Below are 18,782 nucleotides of genomic sequence, written 5' to 3' on the forward strand. Positions count from 1 at the left end.
ATCTAGACCAATGGGAGCACTGTCCCCATGCTAGGGAGCAGTGCAGGAAAGGGCCCTGATGATCAGGGGCCCAGCGATGCAAGCTGTCAGCAAATGGGCCTTAATGATCTGGGGGCCAAAAATAACATCACACTGCGTGGTAGGAGAGGGAGTCTCCCTTCCCAAATTGGACTCAAACAGTGCCATCGACCTGAATCCAGTTGCGAAAAAACTGCAGGACACATAAGACCGGCCAAATTTAGTGTGCTCACACTATTAGGGACTATAACTGACTAATATGGACTGTGGGAGTACCTGCCTGAGGGGACTGCAGTTATGTGTGAATCGTGATGCAATGTTTATGGACTACTGGTTTAAGAGAGGGTTTGACGATAAATTATGTAAGGCACTGTGTGACGAAATGATGCCATGTGCCTATGGTATAAGATGATATTGTACTGGGGATGACATGGCATTTCAGGAGTAGTGGTGCTATGCGCCAACATAAGGTTATGTGAGATAAGAGATGTATTTTTGCACCTACGGTCTATTGTGTCTGCAGTGAGGCAGAGCTCCTAAATTGGTGATGTACTCTAGCACCCATGGTGCGTGACACCATGACTTTGTCATACCATGGACCTTCGAGGATATAGTACAGAGTATGACAATAAGTATGGAGTACTACCAGAGCAGAGGTTAGTCATTGGAGAAATTTGAAGTGCCTTGCCTTGCCGAGGTGAGCCCCTTATATAGACATGTGGAGATATATTATGTATCACCTCCGGTTAAAAACATGTAATGTTCAAGTACAAAATACTTTCCTATGGAGTGAAAAGTTAACTGCACAGTAGTTCAGTAAAGTCTGGTTAAAAAAAATGCTGTCTCCACCTCTGCCTATCACTGCCCGACCTTGACACCGCCATCGACCTGCTTCATTAACCCATTCTAGGAAGTTGCTAAATTCTATTAAGCTCAAGAAGCATTGAGGAAATACAATGGATTTCATATTTTTGTTTAAGATAGCAAATCAAGATCAGTATAACCCCAATTCTATTATACAGTCCAACCCATGCAACATCCCAAAAGTCAAGCTGATCTTAAGAAAAAAACGTATTGTCTGCTTCAGTAATAGTCTTAATACTTTCAAGATGCTTTACATTCATTCTTAAGCTCAGCTAACACAAAAGATTCCAAAAGAGCACTTCCTAATTGTCTTAGAAGAAGTAAATGTGATATTTTTAGAAAAGTACAGATCTGTTCGCTACTGGGATAGAAAATCCAAATGTAGTTTGAATGTTCTAATTAATATGGGCTCTGGGCTCCTCCTATGACTGTATATTAGGGGATACGTTTCTTTTGTTGGGAAAGCCGCTTATACTAAATCTTTATTGTAATGGCTGGCTACACTTTATTAGGACCTGGTGGTGCATGAGGATATAAAAATGAAAGGAGAGCAGGTTTACCCTGATTTATGAGGTTCCACTAGTGACCTCGGTAAAACACATTACACATGACCTGCTTGCCTACTCTGCTATTACAATATATCTACCAGAGAACATACTACTCATATCATTACTTGAAGTGCTCTACTATACAACCAAACGCATTGTCTTCTCTTTTTACTTCTCTTTTATACCATAGAGCTATTGGAAAATGTTCATAGAAAGATTAGATACAAACACAAAAGACCTTGTGCATGAAAACTGCTACAATAAAACCAAAGCTGCCTCCTACCAGCCATTCTTCACCTCGATTAAAGCATGATGAGTTGTATGAAAACATGTTAAATAGATTACAATGTCACTGGGATATTTTCTATTTGAGATGAGAAGTTTTATCATTTTAATTTATAGATAATTTGCATGTACAGGAGTAGACATTTGGGTCAGGGGCGTAACTAAAGGCTCAGGGGCCCTGATGCAAAACGTGAGCTCCCCCCCCTCTATCTGTATCTGTACCCGTACCCATACCTAAACCATGCTGCACAGACACATAACTTGAAGCTTCTGGGCCCCAATGCAAAACCTGTAGCAGGGCCCCCAACTATAATGTTTTATTCATAGTACTGGGCTCCCTATATGGAGAAGAGAGGCATTATGGGCCCCCTAAGGCTCCTGGGCCAGGGTGCAACCGCATCACCTGCACCCTCTATAGTTACGCCCCTGATTTGGGTATATACTGCATTTCATTTGGCTGATCATGCCTCGAAAAATTGGTGATATTGGGATCTACCTTAGCCCTTTCTAATACAATTTTGGATTCCGGGTTTCCTAAAATGCTTTCTCTTTTTGCTGTTATACAACGCTGCCATCTGCTGGCTAAAGCCAGTGTGTGAGCAGGATAGAGGCTCCGACCTTAGAGTGGCTGGCAATAGACGGTAAGAATACCCTGTCGGACGTCTTCTGACATTGGAGCTGTACAAGCTTCAATCAGAATGTAGGAAGATGTCGGACAGTGGATTGGAAACGGTTAAACAAGGAGGTAATTCAGTTTCTTAGGGCGGAGAAGAAAAGAAATTATGAATTGTCATGTAGAATTAGGCCAGGCTGACACAATCGTAATTCGCTACATGCCACCTACGAGAGATACGCAAGTGGTACACAGCAAGTACACAATGACATTGCATACTTGCTGTGTGCCGCCAATCGCCATGCACTATCGTGGCGTGTATGCGCATGTAATAGGTGCCAAGATACAAAATGCAGTGATTTTACTTGCGTGCATGATTTGCAATACGGCTGTCTATGGGAGATTGGTACAGCATGCATAATACGCCTAGATCATACGCTCGTGTGAGGCCGGCCTTAATCTGATTAGCATTTGTGACAAAGTTCTACTTTCTTTGCCTATGGTATAGAATGACGAAAGCAGATAAGAGAGCCCTTAAGATCTGCACATCACAGAAAGAACAATTTTGGAACAGGAGATCAATGCAAATTTCTTATAACACTCTAATGGGTAGAAGTTTTTCGTGATTCACGGTTTGTGTCCAGTGGAAATGTATCATGCTTGCCATATTTTAGTTGAAAGGATGATGGACAATTCCGACAGTTGGCTACAATCAAAAAGTAATCCAAAAGAATATCAGTAATTGTCTAAATCTCCGCCTACCTGTTTTCCATCCAAGGTATACAGCTTTTTGACCACACCAGTCTCCAATTTAATGGCATCGGTGATATCAGTGAGGACTTGTTCAAAGGAATGGGCCGTCTTCTTGTTGAGTAGGACACGAACAGCCTTACGAGGCTTTACTCCACTACGAATGATAGTGACCAACTTGGGACGGACAAAGTCCTTGTTCTCCCTGGACTGGGCGTTGTTGCAGCTACCCAGAGACTGTGGGCTTTTTTGACCTGCGGAAGTCTTCACATTCACGGACCAGTTTGGGTTGACATTCTTTGTATATTCTAGTTTCTTGAAAAAGTTGTCAGATGAACAAACATAGCTTCCTCCTAAAATATATGATACAAAAGTAGAAATTCAATTATCTATATAACCAGTTCATTTTATTGTCAGTTATGCATGTAGATGTAGTGCATCTCTAGTTTTATGGAGAGATTCCAGTTTATTGCTATTTTACATAATATATTATTTGCTTATGTAGTGAGTGACCCAGAATAGTCACTACTAGAGATGAGCGAGCACGCTCGGATAAGGCAGTTACTTGAGCGAGCATCGCTCTTATTGAGTAACTGCATTCTCGTCCGAGCAGGCTCGGGGAGGGGGGCGGAAGGGAGAGTCTGTCTCTCCCTCTCCCCCCCCCCCTGCTACCACCCGCCACCACCTGCTCACCCTCGCCACCCCCCAAGCCTGCTCGGACGAGAATGCAATTACTCAAGAAGAGCGATGCTCGCTCGAGTAACTGCCTTATCCGAGCGTACTCGCTCATCTCTAATCACTACATAATAATGAGATTCTGGGAAATGTCTTAACTGTTTTCTATACTGTAATAGTTTTATTATTACCTAAACTGAGAGCTGGTGGTTAGTAGATGATAAAGATTAGTTTAAAAGGAGATGGAACAGCCCCAGAGACTCGGCTCTTCTAACCTCCTAACTCTCAGCTAATCAGTTTTACGCTAGAAGATTCAAGAGGGAGAAGAGCAAAGACCCAGCAATGTTCCAACAGTGGGAGAAGATAAACAGCAGGTGTAGTGACAAGTGCAAAGTCAGTTGGTTTAAGGGATAGACCTTTGCAGTTCTACAGCAATTTAATGTATATTATGTTTGGAGGAGAAAGGTTCTTAATGCAGTTGCATGATTGTCCTGGGGTTGTTGTGAAAAACCCAGAACTGATAAAAAGGTAGCAGCACTTCCAGCCACCACCTTCAACAGGATTTGAAGGGTTAGACTGTATGGACATTACATATTTCATCGCCTGGATGTTAAATAAACAGAGTTATCTGTTTCTCTGCCTGCCTGACTCATTAGACTCTCTTCCACTGGGGGACACACACTGCACTACAGCAGGACATCATATCAGGGAGCAGAGGCCAACTTGTAACATCAATCTCCCAACCATGTCATTGTAGTGTAGCCAGGTAGAAGAAGGACATTTACTATTCCTGCCACCATGACACTAACCTCCCACTCTGGCACACTACACACATCATCAGCAGTTGAAAAAAAAAGAAAACAAGAACTTCGGGGAAACAAAGTGCCCTTACACCCCTTGCTCCAATTTTTTTTGCCTAGCTCTATAGGATCTAATGCTGGGGATTGTCAGCCATAGCTCTGTTTCGGTCACCTATGGCTCAGACTGCTGATGACACAAAACTATACACCAACACAAATCCCCATAATGGTAGTAGTACCACTAAGCCCCAAACCAGTAGTTATAGGGCCTATAGTTTATGGACTGGGTCTCTTCGGATCCCAGAAAAGCTTTCGCCTTTCACCCTCTTTTGTTTCTTTTTCTGCATTTGGAATCTTTTGCTTTATAAAAGGAGACGATATATAAAAGTTAAACTAGTTTCAATTTTTGGAAATGTATATTTCTTTATAAAAAAAAAATAGCCGATCAATGTGGTTACGCAGGACTACTAGCTATAGTGGTTCTAATTCATTACTAAGTGGTAGTAAGAGGTAAAAATTAGAGATGAGCAAGCATACTCGCAAAGGGCAATTACTCGAGCGAGCATTGCCCTTAACGAGTACCTGCCCGCTTGAGAGAAAAGATTCGGGTGCCGGCGGGGGGCGGGGAGGAACGGAGGGGAGATCTCTCTCTCCCTCTCTTCCCCCCACTCCCTCCTGCTCACTCCTGCAACTCACCGCTCCCCCGTGCCGGCAGCCAAATCTTTTCTTCCGAGTGGGCAGGTACTCGCTAAGGGCAATGCTCGCTTGAGTAATTGTTGCCCTTAGCGACTATGCTCGCTCATCTCTAGTAAAAAATGTAAACGTAGCTCAGTTGTGGGATTGTTAATTTGGTTATTTACATCTCTTGGTTTATTTAGGACCGTAACCATCCACTGAAGAAGGATTTTTGGTGTACAGGTCCCTTTTTTAGGGAACTGTTGAGTGGACCTTAATGAATGACGTTCGATTTATGACAAAGGACAAGTTCTTGACTTAGCAGATAAGATTAAGAATGCTGACGGTCTCATTCTCTATATGCTTTCACAATATAATAAATACTTCAATAAGCCAGAACAATGTAATATTTACATTATATCAGTAACAAAGACCAAGTTATTACAGGATACATAAAAAAATTGCACTCCACTCTACATTGAGCTCATTCAGTTTGGAAAAGAAGGTAATTTAGACTCCTTTTACACAGGACGATCTGTTGGGCAACAGATGCCGGATTGGCCGTCCCAGGGATTGTACCTGCGCTTTTACACAGAAACGAACATCGCTAATGAATGGAGGCGGAGCGGGATGAGGATCGTTCCGGCCCACCCGCCTCCATTCACAGTAAGCAGGCAGTTGTTCACAAGTTTACACGGAACGATACATCATTCAGTTTTATGCATTCAGAAACTGAACGAGGGAGCCCCAGGGGAGAGCGGGGAGGAACGGAGGGGAGATCTCTCTCTCCCTCTCTCCCCCCCCGCTCCCCCCTGCTGACTGCTCATCTGTCACCCGCGCCGGCAGCCGCACCTTTTCTGCCGAGTGGGGAGATACTCGCTAAGGACAATGCTCGATCGAGCAATTGTCCTCAGTGAGTATACTCGCTCATCTCTAGTTAAAAGTCATGTTAAACTTGGATCCATCTCAGACTGGCCCAAAGGGGAACAGGCGATTTCCCTGCTGGGCCCTGAGCAGATGCAGTCTAGATACAGATTGGCTGAGATGCTGGCTATCTATACATTCACATAATAAAGTGGGTAGTTTATCTATTTATATAGATGCATTGGCTGGTATAACATCTAGGTGCACTGAGTGATCATATATTACCAGCTCACAGGGCTTAGAGGGTCGCTAATCCAAGCCAAGTGTCAGGCCACAGACCAAGAGAACCCCAAGACAGAAACAGTCTGAATCAAAAAGCAGGCAGCAGGCTACAACTGCAATAAGTAATTCAAAGTATTCATTTTCAGTGTCCTGTCATCCCCCGCCCCTCCACAGAGAACTATAACTCCCAACTATAGACAGCTGAAAACCCAAGGAACCTTCCTAAGGGCTCAGTCAAATGAGCATTGTTTTTTGCGCACCTATGTGCCCCAAAAAAATACTCCTCGCATGTTAAAAATGCACATGAACGAAGCCCCGCGCCTATTGCTTTTAATGGGATCTAGGCAACCCCCCACAGTGATTTTCAGGGAAGGGCTTGAAATATAAGCGCCTCCCTGAAAATCATCCCAAGCTGCTGTAAAAAAAAAAGAAAAAAGAAAAAAAGCATCACCTCTCTGCCGTTGTCGGCGCACTGGCATGTCTTGTCGCTGGCTTCCTTAACATTCTTCTGCAGCTTCTTCTCCTGCTGGGGATTTAAAAATCCCCACCTCCTGAAAGGTCTGTGTCTGACTGGCTGAGCGCTCAGCCAATCATGAGCAGCGCTCAGCCATTCATTGAATGACACCTGAGTGCTGCCTGTGATTGGTCACAGCGCTCAGCCAATCAGACACAGCCTGTTTTGCGATAAAAATTTGTGTCGGTGCATTTTTTGGCCATGCTGTAGTTGTTACCTGTGATATCACCTTTACAAGATATGCCGTGAATCCTCGCTTATTGGGTGAACGGGGGTCCTCCAATTCTCACTTATTTGTCAGTGGACACTGGGCTGCATACAAATATAGCCAACTTTCCATTGGTGTGTATGGAGAATGTGGTGGCTGGGAATTTGCTCTGGCGTGCACTTCCTTGCAAGATATAGTGCCACAAGTTATGGTCACTAGATTGCTGGAGATGGATCTTTTTTTTTTAAGAATTTCTTCAAGTAAAGAAGGATTTTTTTATGAGCAAATGACAACTACCTAGGAGGTTTTGTTGCCTTCCTCTGTAGGATTATAGAGTGAAACTGACAGACTATTATGAACTATATTTTGCGTTAGTATAGCCTTTGAAAAATACAGGTTTTAGAAGATATACAGCAAGTGAATATAGAAAGTAGAGGTAGAAGAGGTATTTTGAGAACACTGCAATCAGGATAAGGTCATTGGTGTCCTGTAGGGACCACAGAGGACTAAAGATGTCTAATAAATGGATTAACCGTTTGCAATCCAATTTTAGATTCAGGGTTTCCTAAGGGGCTTTCCCTTTCTGCCATTATACAATGGCGCCATCTGCTGGCTAGAGCCAGTACTGTGGTATAGGACATGCTGGAGAGGCCCCCAACAACAGAGCGGCCAGTAATCTACAGTAAGAATACCCTGTCGGACGTCTTTCAACATCGGAGCTGTACAGCCTTCAATCAGAATGTCTTTAGACGTCAGACAGTGGATTGGAAAGGGTTAAATGGATTTTAAATTGTCTCCAGAATGAGAGTTATCATTACGCACACATTTTACGTATATTGTGCACAAGTGTAAACTATATAGGGTGTAGTCAAAAACCTGATCCAGCACTATATCTCAATACTGGTGTCCGCCATTGAAATAACAATAGGGTGCTTGAATAGGAACATATGGATGCGCTACACGATGGTATGGTGCACAGTTTCCTGGGGGCCCCAGGACATGGATTTAAATCTTGTGTTGTGGCCCCTATAAGAGATGGAGAACAAATCCCAATTGCAGAGTTTAAGAGTAGCATGTGAGAAGCAGAAATCTGCTTGCCATATCTCTCTAAGTGCCATAGGACCGCTGCTCTGACTGAAGTAAGGAAAAGTAAGCTCTGGTAGTTTAGCCTTTGCAACCTCCCAACTTTACAGATAAGGAAAAAGGGACAGGAAAGGCACAAAGCGTGTTTTAGCAATTTTTCAAAGCCACACCCTCAGCTAGTCCCCACCCATGGTCACACACAGCCCCCACCCCTGACCATGCCAAACCTAAGGAGGAGGAGGTGCCTTTGGGAATCGGACTCAATTTTCAAAACACGCTACCTACTCTGGTGATTGAATTATGGATGTGGAATGCCAGCGATGTATCCCTAAACTAATAGTCCAACAATTACAATACTTCAAACATATATTATTGTAATCATTAGTAGTAGAACAGTTCAATACATAAATAAGGCACCAGAACCAAGCTTAGTACATAAATACAGCACCAGAACTAAGATCAGTAAAGGGATAAACTGTAAAGTCAATTCAGACTTTGCTATAAAAGTTTGTACTTCTATGTATGACTTGCATGATGAGAGTTGTCAGATCACAAACAAGAATGCTCTTACCCATCATCACTCTACAGACCATATAGTGACTACAAGACTGATCAGAAGCAGAAAGGGCAGAACAAACAATGACATTGACACGTAACATCATCTCTAATTAGTGTTGTGGTTTTCTTCTCCATCCTTTCCAGATCGACATGACAGCTTCTCTCAGACACAACTTGCCTCTTCAGAGGTTGCCACACAGATGTCTTTGGCTCTTTGCTTTTTCATATCCATAATACCTATGTTAAGATATACTCTTAATAGTGCCCCACATCGTTTCCCCTAAATACTGTATAACAGTGCAACTCACAGTGCTCCCTCAGAAAAAAACAACAAGCCGCACTGTCCATCAGTAGTAAATATGGAGCCATGCTATCCCCCTTTAAAAATACATAGCTGTACTTCACACCTGTAGTAATCAATAGCCGTACTGCGCCCATAGTAATATATAGCCGTAATGCACTCCCATAGTAAATAAGGAGCCATACTGTCCCCCCTGTGGTAATATATAACCATAATGTCCCCCTGTAGTAATAAATAGCTTTAATGTCCTCCTGTAGCCATAATGTCCCCTTTAAGGAATATATAGCCTCAATGTCCTCCTGTAGCAATAATGTCCCCTTTAAGGAATACATAGCAATAATGTCCCCTGTAGGAATATATAGCCATGATTTCCCCCTTTAAGGAATATAAAGCCTTAATGTCCTCCTGTTGCCATAATGTCCCCTTAAAGAAATACATAGCCATAATATCTCCTGTAGGGATATAAAGCCATAATGTTTCCTGTAGGAATAAATTGCCATAATGTCCCCCTATAGAAATATATAGCCATAATGTCCCCCTGTAGTAAAGGAGCCATAATGTCGCCCTGTAGTAATAAATAGCCATAATTACCACCAGAGGAAAATGATAAACTTACTTCCCCCACAGTGCACTCCATTCGCTGCCTGTCCTCTTCCAGCCACCATGCTGGCGACGCAATGACATCATTGTGCCACGTCCCTCACTTAAAAGGCTTCCGGCACCATTACTGTGCACCAACAGCACCCAGTGCAATGAAAGGATCACGCTGTTTGCTGAAAGATGTGCATGTGCTCTGGGACAACCGGACACTGGTTCAGCATCGGGACTGTCCTGCTGGATCAGGGACATTAGAGAGGTCTGCATACTCGAAGCAGGCCCAACGCAGATCAGTGCCTAAATCTCCTACAGACAACGGTGGATGACTTCCTGCCTGATCTACCTCTATCATAGCAGATGGAGGCCACTTTGAGGACGCTTTCTTAACTTTACTCATAGCAGCAGTCCCACGCGACTTAGAAAGACGCAGAAAGCAGATTTATGCTTCTCACATGCCACTCTTCAACTTTGCAATTGGGCCTTCGTCTCTCTTACACAAAATCGAAATCCATGCATTGGGGCACCCAGAGGCCTGTGCACCACACCATTGTGTATCACATCCATAACTTCCTATTCAAGTCTGCTATGGTTATTTCAGTATAGGACACCAGTATTGAGAAATAGTGCTGGATCCAGCTTTTTGACGACACCCCGTATTTTAATGAACACAAAATTGTTGCATTGCCATGTGATGTTAGGCCAGTACCCCTTCATGGTAGTGGAAGGTAGCACAGGACAAGTATCTTGGATGATCATTAGAGATGAGCGAGTATACTTGCTAAGGCACATTACTCGAGCGAGTAGTGCCTTAGCCGAGTATCTCCCCGCTCGTCTCTAAAGATTCGGGGGCCAGCGCGGGTGACAGGTGAGTTGCGGCGGGGAGCGGGGGGAGAGAGAGAGAGAGACATCTCCCCTCAGTTCCTCCCCGCTCTCCCCCGCCGCTCCCCGAATCTTTAGAGACGAGCGGCGAGATACTCGGCTAAGGCACTACTCGCTCCAGTAATGTGCCTTAGCGAGTATACTCGCTCATCTCTAATGATCATCAAAGGTCTTCAGTATGTCTACCATGATACAGTAGGTCCCACCTAACATAAAAACCATCTTACCCTTGTTCTTAAACGAACTACATCTCCTAGCTCTATATGTGGTAATGCTTTTCCATGTCTTCTATTGAGGAATCTCCCATCTTAAGAGCTTGGAAGATTAATGTGACAGCTCTTTCCACACTGTATTTTGTCAGCACACAATTTCGTACACATCTACTAAAGAGGTTTACTTCAGATCGCATTTACTTCAAAGACACAAAATAATCCCTCGTTTTAAATGAGCGGTGACCCTAAAATGTTAAGCAATCCATGTGAGACGCCAACGCTACAGATCCACCTATTCCAGGGCTGTAATGACTAAATGCTCTACCATTCTATACGTGGAAAGACAATGTATCCAACAGCAAGCAACTATTGTATCAAGGCTCTGCAAGGTAAACCGGAATCTGTTGCCATAGAAACAATGCGAATTCTAAACAGCGTTATACAATAGGCGGTCTCCAAATAGGTCTGCAGCTTCGAGACGCGGTTATAGACCTTCAGTTCTATTAATGGCATTTACTTATGTTTCGGAAAAAAAATCAAGATTGAATCTACACATAACTGGGCTATTACCTAACATTTCTGGAAGCAGAGGAGAAACTGGGGCTTCTTATAGGATTAGCGTTGCTTGCCAGTCCCTCTAAACACATATCATACCCATCCATTTTAATTTCTTTCAGCTTCCAGGTCTCAATGGGATTTGCAAATTAATTGGAGCGGTTTTAGCTTTGCCGAAAAAGAGCACATGCTTATCTAAACAGCCCCCTCGTTCCAGCAGCCTGTACGCTATTCATGAAATCTTTACTGCGTGACTGTCATGAAATTCTGCCATATCCCTCCCGCGCTAATTTATAAATATATATGCTAAAAAATTCTGCTTTCTACCTCCCTGCCAGGAGAACCCGCAGCACTTTCCGCTTTGATTTATTCCCTTTTTAAACCAATAAATAAGCAGTTACAGATTGCGAGAGCTCGGATTTATTTGTAATTTTAATGGGAAATCATTAATAGACAACGTTGCTAATTACCTAAGAATAGACACCGAGTAGAACGAACATTCAGAATGCGCCGCCTTCATTTTTACTTTTGTATCATGTATGCCGTATTTCCTAGTTGCAATCAATGCAAGTCTGGGATCATGGAGGGTTTATTAAGGATGGAATCAGTATGATCACATTGGAAATAGAAGTCAATGTCATTTAAAGGGAACCTGTCATCACCTACATTATGTTGGAAAATGTATTGGGACACACATAGAAAGTTAAGTGATACATTCGATTTCATTCACATTGTTCCATACAGTGTTGGGCCGCTTTGGCTTCTACGACTGCAGTGACCCTCCTAGGCTGCTTGCCATTAAATTCCGATAGATGTGTGGAGGGATTTGCCTCCATTCCTCAAGAAGAGCTTCATATGATGATGCCAGGGATGGATAGGTGTGTTGTGCGGGCAAGGATAGGATGTTCTAGTTTGTCCCAAAATGCTTGATGGGATTGAGATTTGGACTTTGGGCTGCCTAATGAAGTTTGCAGATGTTCTGCTCCTCAAACCAAGCTTCAACACTGTGTGCTGTAGGACATGGTTCTTGGTCATGTTGGTAGAAACATGGAGCGGTACCAAAGTATTTTCATAGATGTATGGCTTGAGAAAGGTGATATATCTTACACCGAAATGCGTCGCCAGAATAAAGTATGCAGTTTGTTACACTTTGCGAAGTATAGTTGCATGGTTACTCGTGAAGGACACTCAGAGGAGGGGGCTTCTGCACATCATACCCCCCTCCTCTGTTTAGTGTGTGGATTCACACACCTTTCTTTCACTACCTCTTTTTTCCATTTGAGCGCAGACATTTTTTTCTGACTTTTTGTCATTATATACCTGGGGAAGCTCTGAGATTCACAACTCCCGTTTTTTTTCCTGCAGCTCTCCATCTTTCACCAAGAGGATCAGAGTAAAGAGGGAAGGAACCACCTGAGACACCTTTTATGCCTATCCTTTGATTGAGACCTGTAATCGACTATTACCACCTGTGGCGCTCTCTACATTGTTTTTACTTCTTGTGAAAGTATTTTCATAGGGTAGGTAATGCCACATTGTCCAGAATGTCTCTGTATACATTGGCATTGAGGGTGGACTACACTATAACCAATGAACCTACTCTAAACTTCACTGTTGGGACAATGCAGTCACATAGAACCCGCTCTCCAGACAACAACCACACCCAAGTGTGGCCATCCAATTGGAAGATACAGTGTACTGTGGTTCATTTGTCCACAACACTTGCTTCCATTCATTTACAGTCCAAAAACAATACTCCAAGCAACATTGCAGGCGCCTCTGTGCATTCACTGCTATGGTGTTGGGTTTGTATACAGCCACTTGTCCATGATGACCCTTCGCATGCCATTCCCTATAGATGGTTCTGGTGCTAATGGATGTTCCATTCGCCTGTGAGACCTCCTGAGCGAGTGTTTCGGCAGACGATGTGTGATGCCTTCACAGCTTGTGAAAGGCTTCGTTGTCCATGTTCTATCAGCTTACGAGGTCTCCATGTGGCTGCCCTACACATAACATATGTTTTTCATTTCTGAACAACATGGCCAACAGTGGACTTTGGAAGCCCCAAAAGCACTGTGATGTCCTGTACTGATTGGTTGCATGAGTGACATCTCTTCCCCAGACCCCATTGGAAGTCTGTCAACTCTACACCTCGTTGCATCCTGATGGTTTCTGTACTGGGATATACCTGTGTGATCCTCTCCTTTTATACCTAATGCTCACACATCCGCTGTGCATATCCTCTTCACCCGACAACAAAGGATTGGTGGAGCTCCTAATACGTTTGTCAACATATTATACACCGCCATAAACTCATTTTATGGGCTTATAGGAGAAAAGCTGAGAAGTCCAGAGGTGTACTTGTTATCTTGCTCCCCATTTCCTCACTGTTGGCCCTGGAAACCCTAGCTCGGTTGTACATTGAACTCATCTCAGCACATGCACACACGCTATTCTTTATGGAAGTGCACATGCACTGACTGTAGACATGAGTCTGATACATGGACCATGCACTGACTTTCAGCACTGACAATGAGGGAACAAGGAGCCAAGCAAGTATAAAAAAATACAGCCCCGAGACTCCAAGCCCCTGTTCTTTAACCCCATAAACTTACCTTATAACTGATAACACGTTCCCTTTAAGAAAAAGTTGGATGGCTCTTTGCTGTATTTTGACATTGACTGCTGAAAAGTAATGATTTATGCTTCCATTACAAGCTGTTAAGTACAACACCTCATTCGAGTCATTCCACTATGACCATCCTCAGCAGCACATGAGTTAATGATATAAAAGGTTTTTGATTATTTGGTCTTTATCTTGTTTTAGGCACGGTCCCTTCTTTCCTTGGTCTCCAGTGATCTTTTTATGTTTTTTTCACTCCCCGTTCTATTCTCTTCCCCCATCTTTACAGTGCTCTCTAACTGCACCTCACCATTGAATGAAGGTGGGACCCCTTTTAGTAGCTGCTATTCCTGCTACACTGGTGATTACATCCGCGGAACGCAGACTTATAAGGGTTTTTGGAGGGAAAACTATTAATGACCCATCCTTAACCACTCAGGACCTCTGCTGATCAGCTGATTGGACGGTCATATGGACGGTCACAATTCTCCGAATGCCGTCCGTGGTGCAGGGGCTGGTATGGTGTTGCAACTCTTTCCCATTCACATCAATGGATTTGGAGAGAGGTGCAATACCAACCTGTCCCACTGTGCTATGGAGAGCCTTCTGCACATTCTGGTGAAAAAGGCGCAAAACTCTATATAGAGTGTTATGCCTTTTTTGCCAACCTTTTAATTTATCCTCGCCACATTTACGCGCACCTAGCTGGAGTGTTTTCTGGCAGGCAACACCTCTACCATGTCAAACACTTTTCTATTCTAGAGCCCCATTGGCTTATCACTAGAGATGAGCGAGTATACTCGCTAAGGCACATTACTCGAGCGAGTAGTGCTTATGCCGAGTATCTCCCCGCTTGTCTCTAAAGATTCGGGGGCCGGCGCGGGTGACAGGTGAGTTGCGGTGGGGAGCGGGGGTGAGAGAGATCTCCCCTCCGTTCCTCCTCGCTCTCCCCCACCGCTCCCCGCCCCCGCCGGCCCCCGAATCTTTAGAAACGAGCGGGGAGATACTCGGCTAAGGCACTACTCGCTCGAGTAATGTGCCTTAGCGAGTATACTCGCTCATCTCTACTTATCACCTTTCCACTGGGTTTTGCTCCACCCTCAATTTTTATTTTTTTCCTATATCTCTATTATTCTGAACATTCTGGCCATCCATGGCAATTTTTCATCAGCTGACCAGTGCGAGTTCCAAGCAGTGGACCACCGCCAATCTGCTACTGATGAACCCATTCTAAGGTCATCAATAGTTTTGCCCCAGATGGACACTTTAATGGACTGTCTCCTAAATACAACTGTTGTGCAAATGCTATTATAGAGAGTCCATTCTGCTTTCGGACCCTCATCTATGAGCCAGTGTCAATGCTACTAATGGGACCTAGGCACCCGACTCTGACACTGCGCAGGGTGCACAAGTGATCGCAATAGCACCCACAATAAAAAGGTTGTCTCTAATGAGTAGGTTCACAAGCAGTAGCAACCCATGCCAATAACATCGGCACCATAGTAGCAGTTTATGCCTACATACGTATGCACCAGGGTGTGTGTGGGGGGGGGGGGGGAATAAGTTAAGTAAGGGGTATGTGAATGGCACTTTTGAAGCTCATGTCGAAGGTACCTCTGAAAGTATACGGCTGCCACTTTTGTGAAGCTATGTTGCTGACACTTTGAAGGGACATTTTGGCTGGCATGCTACCCCTGTTTGTTAAAATCTATTTTAAACTCCAATTTCTGCAAATATGTGATAAATGTAAGGAATTTATTAAGCCTAGCTCCACAGTTCTTTCATTTTGAAGATTGGGGGGGGAGGGGGTGGGGATCCTGGCAGTCAGACCCCTACCATTTCATCCAATACTTCCAGAACATCACGGCATTTAGTATGAAGACTATTTTATGTATTTCTTAATGTATACTTTATGTAATTATTGAAAACAGATTATTACACAATTAAATGCAGTGTGGCTTATATTAAGTTTTCACTCTGCTTTGCTTAACCATGACTGCAAGGTTAAACAGATTGTCCAGTTCCTGCCTTGTAATATAAACTCTGATCCATGAAATGACATAGGAAGATATTGTCATGGAAAACTCTGCCACCTGCCATTACAATGCAAAATCTGCCTCTTTTTACTAGACGGGGCAGCCTTCCAGGCAGAGGGATGCTGATCTGCCAAGTCAGCACAGAAAGGGACAGATGGCCCAATGGTAACGGCAGCACAGAAGACGCAGTGAAACTAATGAATGATTATATGCTTTTTCTCTTGTATGGACATCAAAGTCACTTTTCATTGTGCAGCGATACAGAAGCACAAAATATGTAAGAATTCTTTCACTATCTTCATTGGTTATTATGTATCACTTATACTGTTCTAAGTGGCCCAGCACCTGGATTTTGGAGAATGCAAGTAATGTAAACTGATTTTATTTAAGGCTTTTATGTTAATCTTTCCATTAGTTGCTTCTAGGGGTCCGTTGACACCAAACAATATAGTTTTTGAACAAGCGAATGAGAGAACGATGTTAGAGTTCGCTTGGCTGGCAGATACATCGTTGGCTTGTTCAATGAGGAATCGTTCAGTCGTTCATATTCACTGTGTAAGGGTTTCAGATGACCGTATTTGCTCATGTTGGTATTAGTGTACCTTGACGCCACCGGAAGCTAAGGGTTTGACGTGAGAAACGCCCCTCTCACACCCCTAGCTCCTGATTGGCTCAAGGCAGATAGGTTCTAGCAGCATACTGTGTGGATAGATTGTCCCAGTGGCACTGTTGTCTGTTCGGTTGGGCGCATCAGAGCTGTCTGCCACCGGCCGCTCACTTGTCTGTTTTCTGCCGCAACTCCCTCCAGCCCGCCGGCAGTGGTGTGTGACGCCGGCTCCAGAGTAAGTAATCAAGTTTGAGTTTTCCCTCCATGTTTCCAACGGCGCCCAGCTTTTCCACTCTCAGAGAAGGGGGGCAGCTGGGTAAGTCACTTGATCCGGGGGGGTTAGTGGCTGCAGTGCAGTCTGCCACTGTATGCTTCTTAGCAAAATTTTTACTGGCCTTGCAGGACCTGCCACTCCACAGACTGTCATCCAATCAGGTCCAGGGGGCGTCACCCCCATGTCAATCTTGGCTCCACCAGGAATACCTGGTGGCGTCAAGATACACTAATACCCGCACATGTTTATGAGCGTGTAATATAAGCACGCACCATGCATAGAGAATAGAGCCCCGTTGATGTCAATGGGTTCGTTGTCATGGGCATGAAAGTAGGTCCTACTCTACTTTCCTGCATATTTGTGCACCCAGGGTCCCATAAAAAGTGTACGTGGTGCGCAAATTTGCATCCAATATGTGTGCTAAAGTGCAATATGCTGCACAATATTCTGAAAAAAATGAACACATCTGGACAACGTTAGGCTGGGAAAAGATAGGACCTGCTTGATCTTTCTGCGTATTTGCACATCAAAGGGCCCCATAGAAGTCTATGGGAGGTGTCCGAATGTGCACGCAATACGCAGAGGGAGGCGTAATATACTGCCCATAACCACAGGGAAAAGAACATATCTGGAGCTCATTAGGATAAATAGTCTTTTAAATCAGGGTTGGGTTGTGTTGCGTGCGCATATGATCAGGGCCTACATGTGCAAAAATGTACAGCACTATGCATAGACACGCGCACAAATCAACCTGGTTCACTACTCAAATACATTGCGTTGAGGCGAGCGTATTTTGGTGTACGCTCGTCTGAAGCGGACCTAAAATGGTAAAAAAACGCATCACAAAAATGCATTGCATTCGAGTGTGATGTGTTTTTTTCCACTGCCATAGGAAGTAATGGGTGATTTTTTGAAAGAGAAATATCCCAAATATAAGACATGCTGCAATTTTTCTATCTTGGACCATCAGTCAGAAAAACAAAAATTGCTCGCATGCATGAACCCTTTCGAATGAATCCGTTCTTTTCCTGTGAGAGTTCTTTTCATATTATAATTGTATGGAATTCACATGAGAATATCTCCCATGTAAATATACCCTCACAATATGTATATCTGATATGTTCTATAATTCATGATTGTTACCAGGCTGTGTGTTACATAGGTTGTAATAGCTGTGCGCTATATAATATAGTACCCAACCGCACAACGATATATAACACAACTTAACATCTGTATGCTATATAATAATATCAGTTGTGTTATACATGATTGTTGTGGGACTGGCTGCTATATTATATAGGACACAGCTATTATAACATATACAACCCAGTCCCTATAACTAGGGTTGCCACCTTTGTCACAAAACAATACTGGCCAAGAAGAAAGGGTGTGTGGCTAGCGGTGTGGCTTATCACAACATAAGTTTTCACATCAGCTATTCTAGTGGCTGCAATGAGTTATTGTGCCCCCAGTAGTGGCTCCCATAGTAATAGTGCCTCCATTAGTGGCCCTAATATAGTGCCCCCAGTAGTGTCTCCAATACTAATGGTGCCCCCAGTAGTAATAATGTCCCAGTTGTGACCAAAATAGTAATTAGTGACTCCATTAGTGGCTTCAATAGTAATAAGGCCCCCTCTGTGCCTTCCACACCCTCAATCTACGGAATATAGTATTTCTCTCTCTAGCTCCTATATGGCCATCGTAATCAGAGCTGTGACCTCTGACCTCTCCTCCTGGTGTCTGTGATGTGTACAGCTGACAATTATTTTTTACTGGCTATTAGTATGGCCGGCAACAAATAAATACCCCCAATTGCCTCCCTACATACAACACAACTTTTCCCTCTTGGCCCCAGATCTAAATCTGTAGGGAATCCGGTAGGGATGGGTAGCTGGATCCCCAGGAGGCGCTCAAAGACAGCCAGACTGCAAAAGGGAGAGGAGGGAGAGAACAGGTCATGC

General features: G+C 43.8%; 1 protein-coding gene across 1 annotated transcript in view; it reads right to left on the reverse strand.

The window, feature by feature from the left end:
- DCX (doublecortin) overlaps window positions 1-18,782 on the reverse strand; it is a 127,429-nt gene that overhangs the window by 75,766 nt on the left and 32,881 nt on the right. The window contains exon 3 of the mRNA XM_066579873.1: window positions 3,091-3,431. Coding sequence (XP_066435970.1) covers window positions 3,091-3,431 — 341 coding nt within the window. The remainder of the gene's footprint in view (window positions 1-3,090; window positions 3,432-18,782) is intronic.

This window comes from Eleutherodactylus coqui, chromosome 10 (genome assembly GCF_035609145.1).
Source record: "Eleutherodactylus coqui strain aEleCoq1 chromosome 10, aEleCoq1.hap1, whole genome shotgun sequence".
Taxonomy (NCBI): domain Eukaryota; kingdom Metazoa; phylum Chordata; class Amphibia; order Anura; family Eleutherodactylidae; genus Eleutherodactylus; species Eleutherodactylus coqui.